At 44.8% G+C, this 18479-nt stretch overlaps 1 protein-coding gene across 1 annotated transcript in view; it reads left to right on the top strand.

The window, feature by feature from the left end:
* Pard3 (par-3 family cell polarity regulator) overlaps positions 1 to 17984 on the top strand; it is a 535997-nt gene extending 518013 nt beyond the window's left edge. Inside the window, exons 23-25 of the mRNA XM_051201603.1 lie at positions 2127 to 2247; positions 11799 to 11926; positions 16054 to 17984. Of these exons, the coding sequence (XP_051057560.1) occupies positions 2127 to 2247; positions 11799 to 11926; positions 16054 to 16396 (592 nt within the window). The 3' untranslated portion in view covers positions 16397 to 17984. The remainder of the gene's footprint in view (positions 1 to 2126; positions 2248 to 11798; positions 11927 to 16053) is intronic.
* The last annotated feature ends 495 nt before the right edge of the window (positions 17985 to 18479 follow it).

Below are 18479 nucleotides of genomic sequence, written 5' to 3'. Positions count from 1 at the left end.
CATAGGCTGGCCTGGGAAACAAGTAAACTGGTGCAATGGTTCCCTCTCTCAAAGCCAGGTCTTACCTCCATGCTGCCAATGGTTATTCCCAAAGGGCACTTGATGGCCTTCCCATTCTTGGAAATCATCATCAATCATGAAACCATTGCAGCCTGCCTTTAGCCTAAGCCAGGAAAGCGCCACTGGTGTAGAGCTGGTCTAGGGCAAGCTGGTCCAATTCTCTAGAACACAGGATGAAAGAAAGCAGAGGAGAGAAAGGGGAACTGCTTGGGCAGATTGGGAAACAAGGGCCCAAGTGACTTCTAGGGCTGATCCTAGAATGCCACTGAGGTTACCCAGAACTAGAATTGAGGATTTTGGCTCAGTTACCTTGTGGAGAATGACTTTCACCCCATCACAGACAGTAGAAGGTTGGTTTTCATCAGTTGCTTGGATTTCATGGGGCCCGTAAATGTACAGTTAATGCATGGGAAGAGTTGAGCAGGGATGCTGGTGAGGTTGTAGTCTTGCCTCTGATCATCCTGCCATTGCTGCAGGTTGGGAGCAAGAAACAAACCACTGTCCCTTTTCTTGCTGCTCACTTTCTGTCACTTTGTGCTGGCAGCTAGACCACCACATGCCTAGGTAGTCACCAGTTATATGGAAAAGAGGGAGCTAAAGGTTGGTAGCCAGTGCTAATGTACTGTAACAAGATATGGCTATATCTGTATTTTTATATGCCAATGGGAATAGCAGCCTGCATGCCTCAGGAGCATGGGGGGAACTTTCCAGACTGTGGGAGAAGTTGTATGATTTGAAACAGCACATTTACAGACCTGTTAACTTCCATGTTCTCAGACTGACCCACCCAAAACATTTGCCACGCACCCCCTTAAAATGTCAGTTTCCATGCTTGGTGGGGTGAGGGCAAGTGCTCCCTTCTCTACCAGGCTTACAGCTGTCCTTACTATAAAAAGATGTTCAGCAATACTCAACGTGAATGAATCATTGTTTAAGCAAGTGGTTTGCTCAAACACCACTTTAACTTGATTTTTCTGTGTTTCTCATTATACCACGAAAATCACATTTTGTTCCTGGCTTTGATGACATGTAAATAGGAAGCTAATGAGACAGCAATATGATGTCATCCTATACATCTTTGAGGACGTGCACACATTCACACATATATGCATATGCATAAACTACACACACATACACATCCATACATTCACAGATACATATACACATTATAGTGTTGTGATTATAATTCTGCATATCTGTAAAGATATACACATGTGTTCTCTATTCATGTATACAGAGAAATACATTACATATATCATATACACAAGCACATGACATATACACTTTCCACATAAACATAGGTGCACGGACACACCTACCACACACAGATACATACACACATACATGCACAGACATATACTTATATATACACAGAGATAACCACACAGATGTGTATACATTTTGTTGTTGCAGTTCTGCAGAGAGAACATGCTAGGCCAGCACTATACCATTGAGCTATATCTCCAGCCCCATTTTAATTTTTGGTTTTGATTTTAATTTGAAGCAGGATCTCACTAAACTGCCCAGGCACTTTTGATCTTCCTACCTCACGTTGGAATAGATATAGGCTACAGCACCTGGCTTAAGAGGCTGAGTGTCATTGCTATTTGTTTGTTGGGGTGGGTGATATCTTGCTTGATTACAGATGATATTTATGGAAGACAGTTATCTCTGCTTCATATGTAAAAGTACAAGAATGGTGTGCCCCAGGCCAGGGAGCTGGAGGAGCTAGTCTGAACCCTAATTGTTCTGATGTCCAAAGCCACATCTTTCAAACCTTCATTGCCAGCACCTAACCAGATTATAGAAAGGAAGTGAGACTTTGAAAGGTCACTACAAATAAAGGTCTCTCCAAACACAGTTCACCCATTCAGATCTCTGCTGGAATAGCCGCAGTGAGCCCAAGTCCTGAGAACAAGTGACCATTTCAAATGGCCAGATTGTGTTGTAAAAATTCACTTCCTGTTTCAGTAACATTCCACAGCTAGCTGCCCCCTTTCCCCCCAGCAACTGAGATTTATGGTTACTGTTCTTGAGGGTGCTCACTGCTGCCCTTTCTCTTTTAGCAATCGATCCACTCCTAGCAACCATGACCGGATACAGCGTCTACGGCAAGAGTTCCAGCAAGCCAAGCAGGATGAGGACGTGGAAGACCGCCGCCGTACCTACAGCTTCGAGCAGTCTTGGGTGAGTGTCTGGTTCCTCAGTCAGGCGAAGAGGCTAACAGCTGCCCTGTAAGAGAAGCCCTTGAGCTATGACCTCAGTCCTTTATAAAATAAGACAAGATGGAGCCAAATCCCTCTGACCTTTAGCATTCTGACCTTTTCCTCATTTCCATCTGGGTTTCATCATTGCTAATTTCATTTTATATCTTGTTCCACCATCTGTCCACTGTGTAATAGGTTCAAATAGTCCTATGACGAGACACCACCAAAGAATGTCTGCACAACTGCATTTGTTATTAGGTTTACTCAGTGCTTTCCTACAGAGCAGAGCCAACGTAAGTTCAGCTCATGCTTATTTGTGTCTGTGAGACAGAGGTTGGTAATTCCTGGTTCTTTACTCTTTAACCCCCTTGATATTTTTTATTTTGCTCTGTTTGGTTTTATTGAGGCAGGGTCTCATATAGCCCAGGCTGGCTTCAAACTCCATATATAATCCAGGGTAACCTTGAACTCTTGATCTTCCTGCCTCTGCCTCCCAAGTGTGGTACTACATTTGTGCATTATTATGCCAGTTTTCTGTGGTGCTGGGCTTCAAACCCAGGACTTCATGCGTGCCAGACAAGCACTCTACCAACTGAGCCACTACAACCAGCTCTGCCAAGTATTTGTCAAATCCCTATTTATCTGTCTTCACCTGTCATCCATCCTCCATAGCCACTTCAGTGATCTCTCTCAAGTGGAAGGGTAGCTGCTATTCTTTTGTCCTGCATCTGCATCTGTGAGACCTGGTGGCACCCTTTTATGACTAGAAGGATGGGAGCAGAGTTGGTGTTGGAGACAGTGAAGAATTAGAAAGCTCTCTGGGAAGAGAGAGACTGAGTCAGTTAGAGCTACTCACATAGGCCAGTGCAGCTCTTGGTATGGGAACTTCCTGTGCTCCTGGTAGCTCAGCTCCGACTGACTGCCTAGGGGGCTAGGAATGAAGAAGAGCTGTTTGCAGAGAAGCTCTGTAATGGAGACGGGAGAAACCAACAGTTAGAAGGCCAGGATGCCCTATAGTCCTGATGAGGATTTTGGGGGTCAGGACACTTAGTACGGTTAAGGGAACCTGTGCAGCTAGAAGATGGATCACCACGGTGGCTCAAGAGAGTGCAAGAATGGCCAGAAGCTTCAGAACTATAATGGGAAAGCTATGCTGTCCTTGCACTTGAGGCACAGAAGCAGAGGAGACTAGTGCCCACATGTTGACGAGTCCCTTCAGAAACGGTGTGGGGATAATTACAGATTTCTGGATGTGGCAGAGGAAGGGTGGTATTAGAAAAGACTTGAGGACACCTGCTCCTTCTTGATCAGAGGAAGGGTGAACCTCCAAGTGAAACTGACAGGTGGCTGGGTTTAGGGAGGGCTGAGTAAAAGTGGAGACCCTAGAGAGGGCAGCCATGTTCAACTTTGACAAGTAGGGTTCTGGAATGTCAGGGTGGTCTTTGGGGCCCTTCTTGGTCGCAATACCCAGTTCATCCAGTGTACTAAGCAAGAAACCTTCAAAGGCTTTGATTAATGATCACATGGAAGACTGATACAGAGCTGAAAGAAGGGGAAAGGTGTGGAAGCTGTGTGGGGCTGATAGGCCTCACCTTAGAATGGCACCTGGCAATGTGAGAGCATCATTCAGGTGGGAACATGCCCCTGACAGCTGTCCTCTTGGGATTGTGGCTGTTATATGCTGATCCAACACCTAAACACATCTCCAGTTTTCCTCTGCAGCTGTTCTGCTCTTAGACGTGCTTTCATTATAAGGGATCTGATTTATTTTCTGGTAAATTGAGTCATCTCTGTAGCTACAGGATGGAATTGTGATAATGCACTGGTGTTGTTTGGTGTAATTGACTCCATCTATCCCTGAGAGGTTTCCTAAAGCAGGGCTCTTATGTGATGTGTAGGTAACTACATTTGAAGAGAGAACCGAGGACTGTGGGAAACCTAAGAAGAAAGCAGCCACCACAGAGGGAAGTAGTTGTCGCATACCCTGCTGTAATCTGCCAGCCTCTCATGGTGTGACAGTTAGCATACTCTGCCATGAGGAGCACTTTTGGTGACTTAGGGATGTGGCTTTCAGACCAGCATCTTCCTAGCATCCATTCCTCAGTTCATGGCTTGACTTCCCAGACTTGCCAGGCTCACAAGGCCCCATTACCATACTCACAGAAGAACAAAAATGTGAAAGAAAGACTGTCCCTAAAACTCTGTAGTGAAGGTGATGCAAAGAAAGTCACTCTCAGTCCTCCTACCTCAGCCTCCCAAGTGCTAGGATTATAGGTGTGGCCGTCACTCCTGGCTTCTGACTGCTGACATTGTACCCACATAAAGGAGCTTCAAGTTTGAGGTCAAGTATCCTCTCCATGCAGGGAATTCTTATTGAGAGAATTTGGAATTTCTCGAGGTCTGGGTGAGGAAGTGTCTGTGATTTGGGTCTTTCCCTGTTATCTCTTTAATAGGAGCAATCACTCTAGAGAAAAGACCAGAAAAACACTGTACTTTAGAAACTCGACTACCAAAGGTCATAGGTCAAATTACAGTGTGCCAGATGCCATTGAAACTTTAGACAGGCAGTGTGGCCTATATATTATTTCCTGAGATGACAGAACCACAATTACTCAGGTGACAAATTGGTTACCATAGGCATGGAGTAGTTTCCTCCATTGTGGATCAGAAGTTGACCTTCACCTTTCTTTTTATTTTTCACTTGCAAACAACTGAGATCTTGCCGAGAATTCTCCCTTTTGCTGATGCCTTAAATGGACTTAGGCTAACCGTTATTCTGCTCCACACAACGATCCTCACACCAGCTCTCTTTTCCCTCGGTGAGAGCTGCTGGCTTCTTCAGTCTAACCTCTGGTTTCCATTGTCACTACCACAGCTAGGAATTTTCTTTCTCCCCACGTGGTCTGCTGACCTTGTAGAGTCCCCATACTCAGAAGGTGTCAGAACATGGTCTTACATGTTAGAATGGTTCACACTCATTTTCTTTGTAAAGAACTTCAAGTTCATCTTCAAGCTGTATGGGAAACATAGTACATATAAGCTGACATGCTCATTCACATACAGCCAGATGTATGTGTGGCATAGGGCTTCTTGTGGCAAAAATGACTGCAGGTAGCCCTAATAGCTCATCTATTTTGGAAATGTTCACTGTAAACCCTAGCAGTGTGGAATGCACCTGCTTGTGAGCCTTTATTCAGGACACTGTCTGGGTTGGAAAGAGCTGTTTGTGGCACAAAAGGCCTTTAGAGGAGCACAGGCCCAGAAAATTCCGACCTCGAATTGGAGTGTATTCTCTCCCAGGTTGAGGAGGAGGAAAAGCGGGTTCTTCCCCCCACCCCACCCAGGTGCAGCCTAAACAAAGCAGCACCCCTCTTTAACTCTACCCTAAGGTGACAGGGCAAGTTACTGAGCAGTTGCTGAGGTACTCATCATTGACATGGTGCTCTGGCATGGATGGAATCAACAGTTGCTCTAAAGGGATTAAATACACAAAAGAATACAGCATGCCAGTGGAATCTCTCAGACTCCTAGCTTTGTCCACAAGGAGATAAGCTAGCTGAGGCAACTGAGAAATGGGGTAACAGAGACTTTAATAGAGTTGCTAATTCCTTTCCATCCCTTAGTCCTTCAAGAAGAAAATTGACCCTGTGCAGTGTGACTGTCCTCCTCTTTCCTGAGATTTCTTTGTTCCTTGTAGGCTTTAAACAATCAGCAAAACCTACCTTTTCCTCCATTTTCCTGGTGTGGGCTTACAGTGGTTCTTCCTGTCCTTCCAGGGTGTTGCCTAGTCTCATAGGGAGCCAGTGCAAGGCTTATTCTGCATCCCTGGTGCCTTCCTTAGGCCAGGGGATTTGATAAAACAGCAGTTTTGTTTTGTTGTCATTGTTTTAGTGACTTTGTGAGGCTTCTGTTGCTATTGCTTCTCATTGCTTTTGTCCTTGATTCAGAAGACATCACTTTCATTTAAGCCTTTCAGTGGGACCTCAGCTCACAGTGTGTGAAGATTGCTTTCCTTGGAAATGTCCCCAGAGAGAGCTGTTTTGCAGCAGAGGGTGTCGGTTCCTCATGGAGAAAGCCCCTTGCTACAGCAAAGTAGACCCTTCGCTTTGGACACTATAACCATCCCTGTAGACAAACTTCTGTATACCCATGGGCTACACTACCTGCAGAGAAGGGTGCTGGGTGATATGAGCTGCTAATGCTAATGGCCTGCTCTGTAGATCTAGACCTAGTTCTCCAGGTACTAAGTACTTCAGAAAGGAAAATCTACTAAACACAAACGCTAATGGGAGAGTGAATGAAGACAAACCTAGTGTTAATGCCAAAGCATGCCTTTAGAAAGCTCAGGGGAAAGTGGGTGTTCCAAGGACTTTTCAGCCTTTGCAGGAGTTCTTAGTAGCACTTATGCTTTTCAGCATTCAGAACCCACGAGAATTTGACAGAATACTGAGGCAGAGGACTGAGATACCAAAACAGACAAAAAGTTGTCTCAGCTACACCACCCTGAAGGCCCCCAGTCTTGTCTGATCTGGGGGCCTGAGAGGGTCCTAGTTTGGTTTGTATTTAGAAGGGAGATTGACAGAAGTTAGCTTCACTGTGATTAAAGTTGTAAATGAGGGAACTACAGAAGATAATGACCACTGTTAGCAGTGTCCACAGTTAATCAGAGTGAATATAATTTACACTCTTTACATGACTTAATTGGATAGAACTTCTTTCTGCCTACCAGATCTTTAAATTGTCATTTTAATCAGTTTAGAATCCATATGTGAGTTATGTGCATTTAACTTCTAAATAAGGACCCACCATCTTAAAGGGATATAATTTTTGTCATTATTTTTATCTAAAAAACACAAACTGTTATATTTTATGTTTTGTTTTCTGTATTGCCTTGGGCACATGTAAAATTCAGAAAATTGTATTATGTATATTCAGGTAGAAAATAGAAAACTCCAAATAAATGGTCACACACACACACACACACACACACACACACACACACACACACACATATGTGTATATGTATACACACACGTATATATGCATATTTTCACAATGTTTTCTTATCTATATGAAGATATGACTGGGTATGTTTTAAGTTATGGAATTTGTATATAACTCAATATACTAACAAATTTATTTCTACCTTTAGAATCTGTAAAAGTTACAGCATTACCTAGTTCTAATTAATATTGAAACTTTACATTGTGTCTACATGGTCTTGTTCATTAGTCTGTTAATTATTTTAGCTATTTTGTTTTGTGTTTTTATTTTTGTAAAAAAAAAAATCAAAGAGTAATTTTAATTAGCTGAGAGACATGCTTAGTTGATCCAAATTCGGCAGCCCTTTGTGGGGATAGTTCTTATATTTTCTTTCGCACAGGATGAAATCAGTACTTTCCATCTTTCTCAGTCCTGAAGTGGTGTCTTTCTAATGATAAAGACCAGTATTTCAGAGCTCACTTACAGAAGTAACAGGCATAGTTTCCTCATGTGGTTTTAAGGAAGAGATTCCATTGTACCCTGTGACAGTTGTATACTCACTTCTGTCTTACAGTATCTTCTGTTATTTAGATCCGACACTTTGACACTTGGGGGCTTTATCTTTTTTTTTTTTTTTCCAATTTAAAGAGTCGTGTGTTTTTTTTTTTTTTTTTCTTTTTTAATAACTGATTTCATTGCAAACAAGACCTAGGTGTTCTGTAATGTGCAGCTAAAGCAGCTTTACTTCCTTGTCTGAATTCCCAGTGTTGTGACACTTATGCAGGCACATGAATTTTCTACAGCTGTTTCTTTTGTATGTGTTGTATGCAGATGTGAGGTGGTGTGTGTTGTATGCAGATGGTGTGTGTATGACAGAGGTCACTGTAGAGTGTATCTTCCTTTATTACTGTCTACCATACATTTTGAGCCAGGGTCTTTCACTGAACCTGGAGCTGGCTACCCATGGGCTGCCCTGGCTGGCCTGCGGGCCCGGAGATCTGAATTCAGGTCTTCATGCTTGTGTAAAGAGCACTCTATTCATTCTCCCCTCCCACTTTGTTGTTGTCTGAAAACATGGACTCCTCTGTGGGGTAGCATGTTATCTCTTCCTCATACCTTTACTCATGCAATTTTTGATTCAGATACATGGCTGTGCTTCTCAGGTGCCATCCATGTACTGTGTGTTGAGACATGGTCTCTTGCTGAACCTGGAGCTCGCTGCTCTGATTTGCTGGCTGGCCAGGGAGACCCAGGGATCCTTTCGTCCCTGTCTCCCCAGTACTAGGATTACAATGGTGTGCACCACACCCAGCTTTGTTGTTGCTGTTGCTGTGGGTTCTCATTTGGAAGTCATCAGCTGAGTTATCTCCCAAGCTTGGGAGGCTATTTTTTTTAATCTGGGACAAATGTAAAACTTGCCAGAGTGATTTTATTGACTTGCCATTATGAACTAGTCACATGTACAATCTCCCCTAAGACACATGGCCTATTGGAGTTACCTCTGAACGATGGCAGTGACTGGCATGACTGGCGTGCCTTTTTGCACTCTTAGAGAGAGAGCAAGGGATATATGGATAGCCAGGCTGAAGCTTTTGTCTGATTATGTGAGACGTCAGTCTGTCTGCACCTCAGTCATTGCTTGTGCATGCTGCAGCCCCTGTGCTGATCATTCCTGAACCCCTCGAGGATGTCAGTAGATCCTTACAACTGACAAGGTTTGAACCGTGTCAGACAGTGCACAGTGGAGGAAACAAAAGCCCTTCAACTTATTTTTCCCTCTGTCAGAATCAAATTGTCAGGCCGCTGAGAGAAACAACTTAAAAATATACCTACATTTCTGTAAGATCTTACATTTTCTTTTCACATCTCCACAAGCAGCGTGTCAAAAGCCAGTGGGAGCTTCAATCGCTGGTTACTGAATCCTGGCACAGAATGCCAAAGCCTTCCAGACAGCCTGACATGTGTAGGTTACAGTGTGTGTGTGGGGAGGAACAGGGCACCTTGGGGGACGCAGTCCAAATCACAGAGTTCTCACTTTGTATTTGCCTGTCCAGTGACACTTCCCCAAGGTTCCTGCTGGAATACCACCACCCAATAGTTCAGTGGTATCCTGCCTCATAGAAGGGAGAAAAGATGCCTGCCTTCATTAATATAGAGGATGCTGTATGCATAAAAGCAGAGACTTGCTGGGGAAATACTCTATCACCTATCTACTATCCAACTATCTATATATCTATCCATCCATTCATCTATCATCTATCTACCAAGCCCTCCTCTTTCTTGTGTGTGTGTGTGTGTGTGTGCACACATGTGAAGGCATGTGGAGACCAGAAATCAACCTCACATGCCATTCCTTTGGAGCCATCTACTTTTCCTTCCCTTCTGTTCCCTTCCCTTCCCTTTCCTTTCCTGTCTTCTGCTCTCTCTCTCTCTCTCTCTCTCTCTCTCTCTCTCTCTCTCTCTCTCTCTCTCTCTCCACCCCCGACTCCATTTCCCTTAGTCTGGTATTACCAGAGCCCTCCACCATACCCAGCTTCTAGACAGGTTCTGGGGATCCAAATCCAGCTTCTGTGTTTGCACAGCATGCACTTTACCCACGGAGCCCTTTCCCAGCCCCCTCAGTGCTCTTCATGCTGAACATACACGATGTATTGTTTGAAGTGCACATGTAGCCTCTGGCACACGTCTGTCCCAACTAGTATGATTGTGACTGTCCCCCAGCACAGACTGGGGTACCATTAAGTCTAAACACTTACCACATTATTTTTGTCTTGGAGTATTTTTTTTAAACATGAACCAGCTGAGGACATCTGCTTAGAGATGTTTGTCCTGGACATTGCCTCATTATTGCTTACCAGCACATCAGGAGCTCTCTGACAGAAAGAGAACAGCCCATGTTGTTGAGTTTCTCTTCAGACAGAAGCCAAACAGAGGGGCTGCTCTTCAGGGGCAGGACTCGTGTTAGCTTAGCACTCTCCTATGAATGCTAAAGCCATTACTTTACACAGCCATTATTGAGTCATTCCTGCCGCTGGCTTTCAGCGCTAGAAGGAAAATCAGTTAGAGCTTTTCCTCAGATAGTCTTCACATAGAGTTTGTACATTGCGCAGTGTCACATAGCAAAAAGAGGTGCCAAGATGGATGAGTAACAAGACAGGTATCTTGGGGTGCCAACAGCACCACAGCTGTAAACCATCCCTGGGTATTCTGTAAAGTTGCCGGCTGTTTTGATCTACACGGCATAGTAAACAATTTGATAATCCACTGTGAATGAAAAACACATGCCACACATAATGTACTAGCCACAGTGTGTGGCCAGGTGGAATGAAGATTTCTCTCAGGCTAGGTTCACATCGGCCGATCACCACTTCCTGTGACCGAGGAAGTGTGTTAATTTAAACTGGTCCTTTTAGTATTCATTAGCAGACAGATCCATGCTGATGGTAAGGGTCCCTGGTCCTCTTTAGCTGACATCCTTGGGGACAGGAGGCCTATCTTTAGTCACAGCGTCTCATTTAAACTGATCTTTACATTTCAAAATTGGGCTGTGACTTCATGGTATAGGTGGACACTCCGTGTTGTTTACCATTGCTAGTACATAAGAGACAACTACTAAATATTCACCAGCTCAGCAAGCCTTCAGACACAGGCCCCTGAACTCCTGCCTTTGTGAGTTATGGTAGCAAACTTTTGCTTTGTTTTTGTTGGTTGGTTTGAGACAGAGTCTCAGGTAGCCCAGGCTGGCCTCAGACTCACTGCTGAGGGAGACCTTCGCCTTCTGACCCTCTCACCTCTATCTCCTGAGTGCTGGGATTGCAGGTGTGTTATACTATATCCACATCATGCTGTGCTGGAGATAAAGCCAGAGCTTCCTGTGTGCTGGGGGAGCATTGTACCACCTGAGCTGCATTACCAGTCCTGGATTTTGGTCTTAACTTCTACTCTTCTGAGCTTGGTGTTTGCTATATGTAAGGGATGTCAGCTAGTACCTATGCCAGTATTTACTGAGTCTCACTAAGAAACACTAGCGAGTTGGCCTCTCCATTTTAAATGATGTGCCCAAACCAAAGTCACAGCTTAAGATGCTGGATGTAAAACTCAGCCAAGCTATGATATGGTTCTTCTCTCAAAAACCTGAATGGGGTGGTAGGGGAGTTGGGAGGTGGCTCAGCTGGTGCACAAAGACTTGGGTTCCATACCCAGTGCCACATAAACCAGGCATGCTGATCCCAGTGTTCCATAAGTAGAGACTCAAGCCTAGGCAGGATTACTTGAGACCTTGTCTCAAAATAACGAGGCAAAATAGCAAATAAACTTGATGTAGACACACAAAATCATAGAATTTGTAAAAATGTTTCAAAGTCATTTGGTAAGAATCAAAAATTGGAGACTTGACAGTGTAACTCAGGCAGAACATTTGCCCAGCATGTGCAGGCATTAGGTCCCATCTCCAGCACTATAGAAGACCCAGAATTGAAGTGGCATCAATTATGGCATGAAAAGGCAGGTGTCATTCTCGTACTGACAAGCTGTGCATCTCTCCCACAGTCCAGCTCACGGCCAGCGTCTCAGAGTGGTCGGCACTCGGTGTCTGTGGAGGTTCAAGTGCAACGGCAGCGACAGGAGGAACGGGAGAGCTTCCAGCAAGCCCAGCGCCAATACAGCTCACTGCCAAGGTGAGCTGACCTCAGAGCTGCAGAAGCAGCCTTCCAGCTTGGACCAAGGTCACCAAGGAATGGGCAGTGCAGGCATGCTTGGCTTGGGAGGTGTACGAGTATAATCATGCTTTTGCTTGCCTGGCTCCCAGAGTTCTTGGGTGAATGCTGCTGTATGTGCCCAGCTGTGTTGCAGCAGGATGGAGTCCTCCATGCACACACATCTATGGATAGGCAGTTACAGACCCCATTCTAATTGCCCTCTATCTCTACTGTCATTCTGCATGGAAGCGCAGAGTCCCAGGAGTGCCTGGCTCATTAACTGACAACCAAGCCAGAGAAGCTTAGGTGTCAGGCTTATGAGGGACCTCGGCTCGGGGTGTCTTCTGTGAAAGGACTAGAACTCTGTCACATGATTGACCACACACCCACACTAAACTCACCCCCATTTTCCCATCAAAGTCTTCCTTACAGGAAATATATAGTGCAGAATAAACATATTGAAAGCCCTGCAGGTTTTCAGATTCTTCCAAACAAGTCACGACTATGTGACAGTTATTAGACACTGGTTTTCCCGTCTCAAAAGAAATGTGAATTTGAGCAAAGCAGTTTGAGGGAGGTGGTGTTTATCTGTGCATTGGCTGATCCATGTAAAAATGAACTTGCTTCAAATTCTGAAAAAGGCAAGTCCCTCTAAAGTTCAGTCATCTCCATGACAGCCTCAGAACGGAACACTCACAGTGGTTAGCCAAGAGTGAATTGCAGCGAGTTCCCACCAGCACACATGGTAGTGACGTGTGAACCAGTTCATTCCATTGTCTTTTTTCATCTGTGAAGCTGTACATCCCTTGGAGCACTAACTGCCTCTTGCTGTTTTGTAGAGATTAGCTCCTGAAGTCATTTAACCTACATTGGGTAAGAAGCATTGAGGCTTAAGTCTACACAAAGTTCTTTGGAGATTTCCCATCTTGCAAATAAAACGCTCAGAAAAAAATGAAGGAAATAAAATGACTTTCTCAGAGTCACAGTCAGTAAGTCCTTCCAGAATACTTGAAGCCCAGGCATGCAGACATCCTCCACTGCTCATGACTGGAACCCATAATCCTCCTGCTCTCTTTGCCTTTCCTCTTACTCCTCTCCTGTGGTGACTGTGTGTCTACTCTATAACTGCCCCCCCCCCGCATCTCTTCCTGTCGCAGGCCACTGCACCCTCGTGCCCTCTCTCACTAGGGTTATTGAGTCCACTACTGTTTATCTCTTTCAAAGCCATACTCTGTGTCTCTCTTCATCTTTCTGTCTCCCTCATCTTGGTCCTTGCCTTGTTTCTTTGGCTCAAGTTCCTTAGACGATGATGGAGGCTGTTATAATCAGTAGCAAGCAGTTCGTACCTAGCCAAGGTATACAGTGAATGCACTCCAAGATGTCCAGGGGGTTTGCTGCAGGACCAACCAGACCTAAGTGTGATCATGAATAAATCCAGCGAGAGCACACAGGTGGCTGCCATTTCTGTGGTCTTTGAATGGTCCTGGGCAGTATACACAATTGTTTGTGGAGTGGTCTTCATTGGGCACCAACTCTTGGATTACAACCCACTTTGTCTCTGCCTTCTAATTATTCTTGGTTCCAAAAAGTGGTCATCATCCCTCTACCCTAAACCCAGAAACTAATATTTGACACTGACTTGTTCTCTAGATCCGGTAAGTCATTTGAAGAGAGGCAGTCTCTTTTCTGATCAATTTACATGTTTGCTGATTTCTCCCCAGCATTTTACACAGTCAGCTACTACATCCCATCTGACATGAGGTAGCTTGGGCCTAGAGAACACAACTCCCCCAGGCTACTCAAAGAGCAAGTGACAGTCTGGTCACAAGAACACAGAATCTGAATCTCTGTGTTCCTAAGTTGTTCTTCCCTTTCCCGGGTGCTTTAATATTTAGTATATTTAGTTTCTAATGTAGGTGTGTGTGTGTGTGTGTGTGTGTGTGTGTGTGTGTGTGTGTGTGTGTGTGTGTGTGTGTGTTTTCCCCATACCCTATCTCAAACCTCAGGACTTGCAACTTGCTTTATTCTGTACTCCTTGATCTGAACGTGAGCTACAAAACAGCTTCCTCCCACAGTGTCTTTTCATCCACCCCTGACAGGTCTCAGTGAATTTTCACAAATTTTAGTGCACAAAGAACCTGCATTTCCATGCAAGGGATGTGCAGGATCAGGGAGGAAGCTGTCTATAGGTATCCAGAGGCCATGGATGAGGAGGTGACAATGTAAACTCCCAGGCTTCATGTTGACACTGTCCATCTGTCACTTCTCTGGTCAGATTAGTTTATGACTTTTTATGTGAAGATAATCAGTGCTTTAAGCAAAGAAACTTACTCTATCCCATCTGAGAATTACACTGTAGCTCCCATGAGGAAAGCCAGATGGGAGCCACCATTCATCCCAGTGGCTCACAGAGCCAGTGGTGACATTGAGGATTTAATTCACTTTTCATCTGCTGTCTCCCATCTACAGTCCCAGCCATGTGGAAAATGGGCAGGTTCTACCCTGAACCATATTGCCAGCATTTCAGAACATGCAGATGCTGATCTCTCTGTTCTTTTGGGAGGCATGGTGGCTTCCCACGTTCTCCATGACTGTGCAATGTTGTGTGTGCTGATATAAGAGGCTGAGCCTTGCCTACTGTCCCCAGATGATTTTCTTGCTGATAAATGGAGTAATAATAGATTTTCTTTATGAGTGTCATCTCTCCTCCTGCTTCCTCTTTCAAGGGGAAAAATAGGGCATGTCTTCCTCCCTAGCACAAAATTGTTATGCCTTATCAAAGGCAATCTGTTTGAAAATTCATAGAAGTATCTAGAGCCTTGGTAGTAAATTGAAGATGTTTTAGAGTCTTGTTTCCTGAAAACCACAGCAAGTCCCTTGCAGGAGTGATAGGACTTGAGATTCTGTGTGGCTTGGGTTTGTCTCCCTACCCTGGGGTGACAGGAAATAGGTTTTCTAGCAAGGTGGAATAAATAGTGTTCCCAGACAGGACCTATGCCAGCTCCTGACACACAGGACCCCTGAGAGCCACAGTGAAGACTGAAGGAGCTGCCTGTTGCGTTACTTGTTTGGTTTTATTGGTCATTTCTTGTTGTTCTGAAGCAGTCTCCTGCAACCCAGGCTAGTCACAGACTTACTGTGTAGAGGGAGATGACCTTGAACTTCCGATCCTCCTGCCTCTTCTTCCCTAATGCTGGAGTAGCAGGCATGTACTCTCAATACCTGGTGTATGCGGTGCTGGGGATGGAACCAGGCCTCCTCATGCTCTAGCAGCGCAGCCCAGCCCAGCCCAGCCCTCTGACTGCTGCACCTCCATTCTCGTCTGAGCTCACACTGTAATCCATCACTAAGCTTCCTTATGACCCAGTGACTTCTTAGTCTCTGAACCGTGCACACCAGTTTCTGTCATTCTGGCAGCAGGTAGGCACACTGGTCGTTGGGTTATTTAGATTGAACAGTAACACTAAAGTGAGCAGCAGTTATTACAAAACTAGATGCTGCCTGACCGCTAATACTTAGACGCTTGTGTATGCACCCACACTACAGGGGGCATGGTCACTCTGAGCAAGAGGGCACCTCAAGCTAGGAGAAGCGCCTGTTTCTAAGTAGCTGCTGAGTCTGTGCCTGCCTTTTGTTCGGTCAGCATTAGTCTCATAGCTGAAATGAAGGACTTGTTGAGGACATCACAGATTTTTTGTTTCTTTGTTGTTTGTGGTGTGGCTGCATGCACAATGCAGGTGCCTATGTGTGGGTGCACATGCATTAGTGCATATGAAGGCCAGAGGATACCCTCAGGTCTCCTAGGAAACTATCTACCTTGTTTATTGGAAATGGGAGTCTCTCATGGGCTGGAGCTCACCAATTAGGCTAAGCTGGCCAGCCAGCAAGCCCCATGGGTCTCCTTTCTTCCCTAGTGCTGGAGTTACAAATGTGTGCTACCCCACCCAGCTTTTTACATGGGTTCTATAGGTGGAAATCAGATCTTTAAGCCTAGGCAGCAAGATCTGCAGCCCCCACCATGGTACCAGGTGTGTGATGGTGATATTTTCTAAAGCCTAGAGATTCATCTCTCTCATCCCTGACTGACTTCGTTGCTTTTCTGCTAGGCAAAGCAGGAAGAATGCCAGTTCCATATCACAGGACTCCTGGGAACAGAACTATGCCCCCGGTGAAGGCTTCCAGAGTGCCAAGGAGAACCCCAGGTATTCCAGTTACCAGGGCTCAAGGAACGGCTATCTAGGCGGGCATGGCTTCAATGCCAGGGTCATGCTGGAGACCCAGGAGCTCCTCCGCCAGGAGCAGAGGCGGAAAGAGCAGCAGCTGAAGAAGCAACCCCCGGCCGATGGAGTCAGGGGGCCCTTCAGGCAAGATGTGCCTCCATCCCCATCTCAGGTCGCCAGGCTAAACAGACTGCAGACACCTGAGAAAGGGCGGCCCTTCTACTCCTGAGCTCAAGTGAAGATGGCAGTGCTCCCTGTCATGCAATAAAGGACATTTTCCTATGAAGACTTGTGTTCTTGGAGTTCTAAAAGCCTCCGGTGGTACTACAGAACACGTCTGTCGCTGGTATCAGTGCCTTTAAGCAGCACAAGCAAAGAAATGAAAGGCCTTAATGTCTTTGCCACTGTGTCTCAGTGTCTATCTCATGGAAGGATTCCCCCTCCTGACAACCCCAAGTTCAAGGCATCACCCACCTGCTTCTCTGCAGTACCAGAAGCTTCAGCTTGTGCATAAGATGCCTATGGCTTGGGTATCGCAGCTTTACCATAGAGAGTGACCCCGGGGCTGCAGGTGTTGCTGCCCCCTTTCCCCCTGGGCTCTCAGCTAGAGCGATATCTCAGTCTCTGGTAGATGAAAGTGAGTGCAGCATGCACCAGGAACAAGGCCTTTCCAGGCCTTCACAGCAGGGTTGCTCCCTGTTCTGGGACTCAATCTGGGTTTCCTTCTCTTTCCCGAGTTCCTTGGAGCATGAAGGCTCTGGGACGGTAAGTGAAGAAGGTAAACCATAGGCCAGTGCCATTTGGCTATCAGGAGGTACTTTCCAACTGCCTTATAACTTCACTACCCATATCATAATGATTCTAGTCTGCATTTATAAATACACTTGTTCAGTCACATTCACAACACTTGGGAACAAGGGACATGGGATTGGCCTATTGTGCATGTACCCTGAGGAGGGGGGTGAGAACTAAGGGAAGAGTCTGGAGGAGCTGTAGCCAAACTATCCTGTCATCATTTTACTTTATTTGCATTGCAATAGTAAAGGAAGGCACAGAATGGGACAAGGGGAAAAAAAATCAGTCCCTTTGGATTCTGAAAATTAATCCCAATACAGTTTTTAAGGATGGAGTCAGTGTTTGTCTCTTAACCCCACATATTATGTCCCTTCCTGGTGAAACCACATTACTAAGTAATTCTGTCACAAAACATAAAACAAATACAAGAAAAGCCACCCCACTTGAGAACATTTTGATGTCCCAGAAGAGCACTGGGAGTCACATTTCTGTGCATGCCTGTATCATGAGGCCCTCAATACTCGCTGTTCATTTGTTGGTCTGAACATCATGTATTAAAAGCCAAGGCTGGGTTGCTAAAGTGCCTGCAAATCTCAATGTGGAAAAAAAACAAAACAAAACAAAACAAAAAAAAAAAAAAAAAAAAACTTGAGAAAAATCTCAGAGTACCATGTATTAACAAAAACAAAAAAAAAAAAAAAAAAAAAGAAAAAAGATAGAAAGAAAGAAAAAAAAAAAGACATGTATTAAAATGCCTATTTTTTTTTACTGGCACATTGTATTTTTTGTGTAGACTTGTTTTTAGAAAATACCCGAAGTGTCCACAGGCCCTGCGTCTCTTTGCATCCGTGTGTAATGGCTTTATCTGTTAATGACTCGAAGTGGTGTTTAAGTGGTGTTTCCAATGTAAGTAAATGTGTGACCTTGGATGGCAGTGGCTTTCTCGCAGCCTTCTTAGGCTGCGAGGAACAGCTGCCCCTGTACATATAAGACTTCTAATAAAAGGCATATTTCTTCCTGTCCTCTGAGTGTCTCTAGTTTTCTTGTTGAAGCTCTCCTAGCTGTTTTGTTTTGTTTTTTTTTTTAAGTATATTAGCAGATGTCTTTTTTTTTTTCCCTCATATTTAGTGAGAGTGGAAAGTTTCGTCCTATCTCTGCAAACATAGGATTGAGTGGGAGGTGTTTGACCACCCATGGAGAGGGAGTGCGGGGTAGGAAAGACTGGAGCCCCATTTTCTTTCTCTCATTTAAATGTTTAATATTCTTTATTCAGTTAAAATTTATTACATCATCTCCTCCCTCCTTCCTCCAGCCCCACCCATACCCCTCCACTCTCTTTCAAATTCATGGCCTCTATTTTTTTATTATCGTTACATGTATAAGTGTATATGTATGCAAATAAATATATAAATGGGGTCATTTATTAATGAGGGTTGTGGAAGACCCAGAGAGCGCAGAGGAGCCCCTGGGAGAGATGGGCTGAAGGACTTAAATACTGGGCTCATATAGGACACCCA

The sequence above is a fragment of the Phodopus roborovskii genome, unplaced genomic scaffold, assembly GCF_943737965.1.
Source record: "Phodopus roborovskii unplaced genomic scaffold, PHOROB, whole genome shotgun sequence".
In the NCBI taxonomy this organism is placed as follows: domain Eukaryota; kingdom Metazoa; phylum Chordata; class Mammalia; order Rodentia; family Cricetidae; genus Phodopus; species Phodopus roborovskii.
This window is presented reverse-complemented; position numbering and strand designations above follow the sequence as displayed.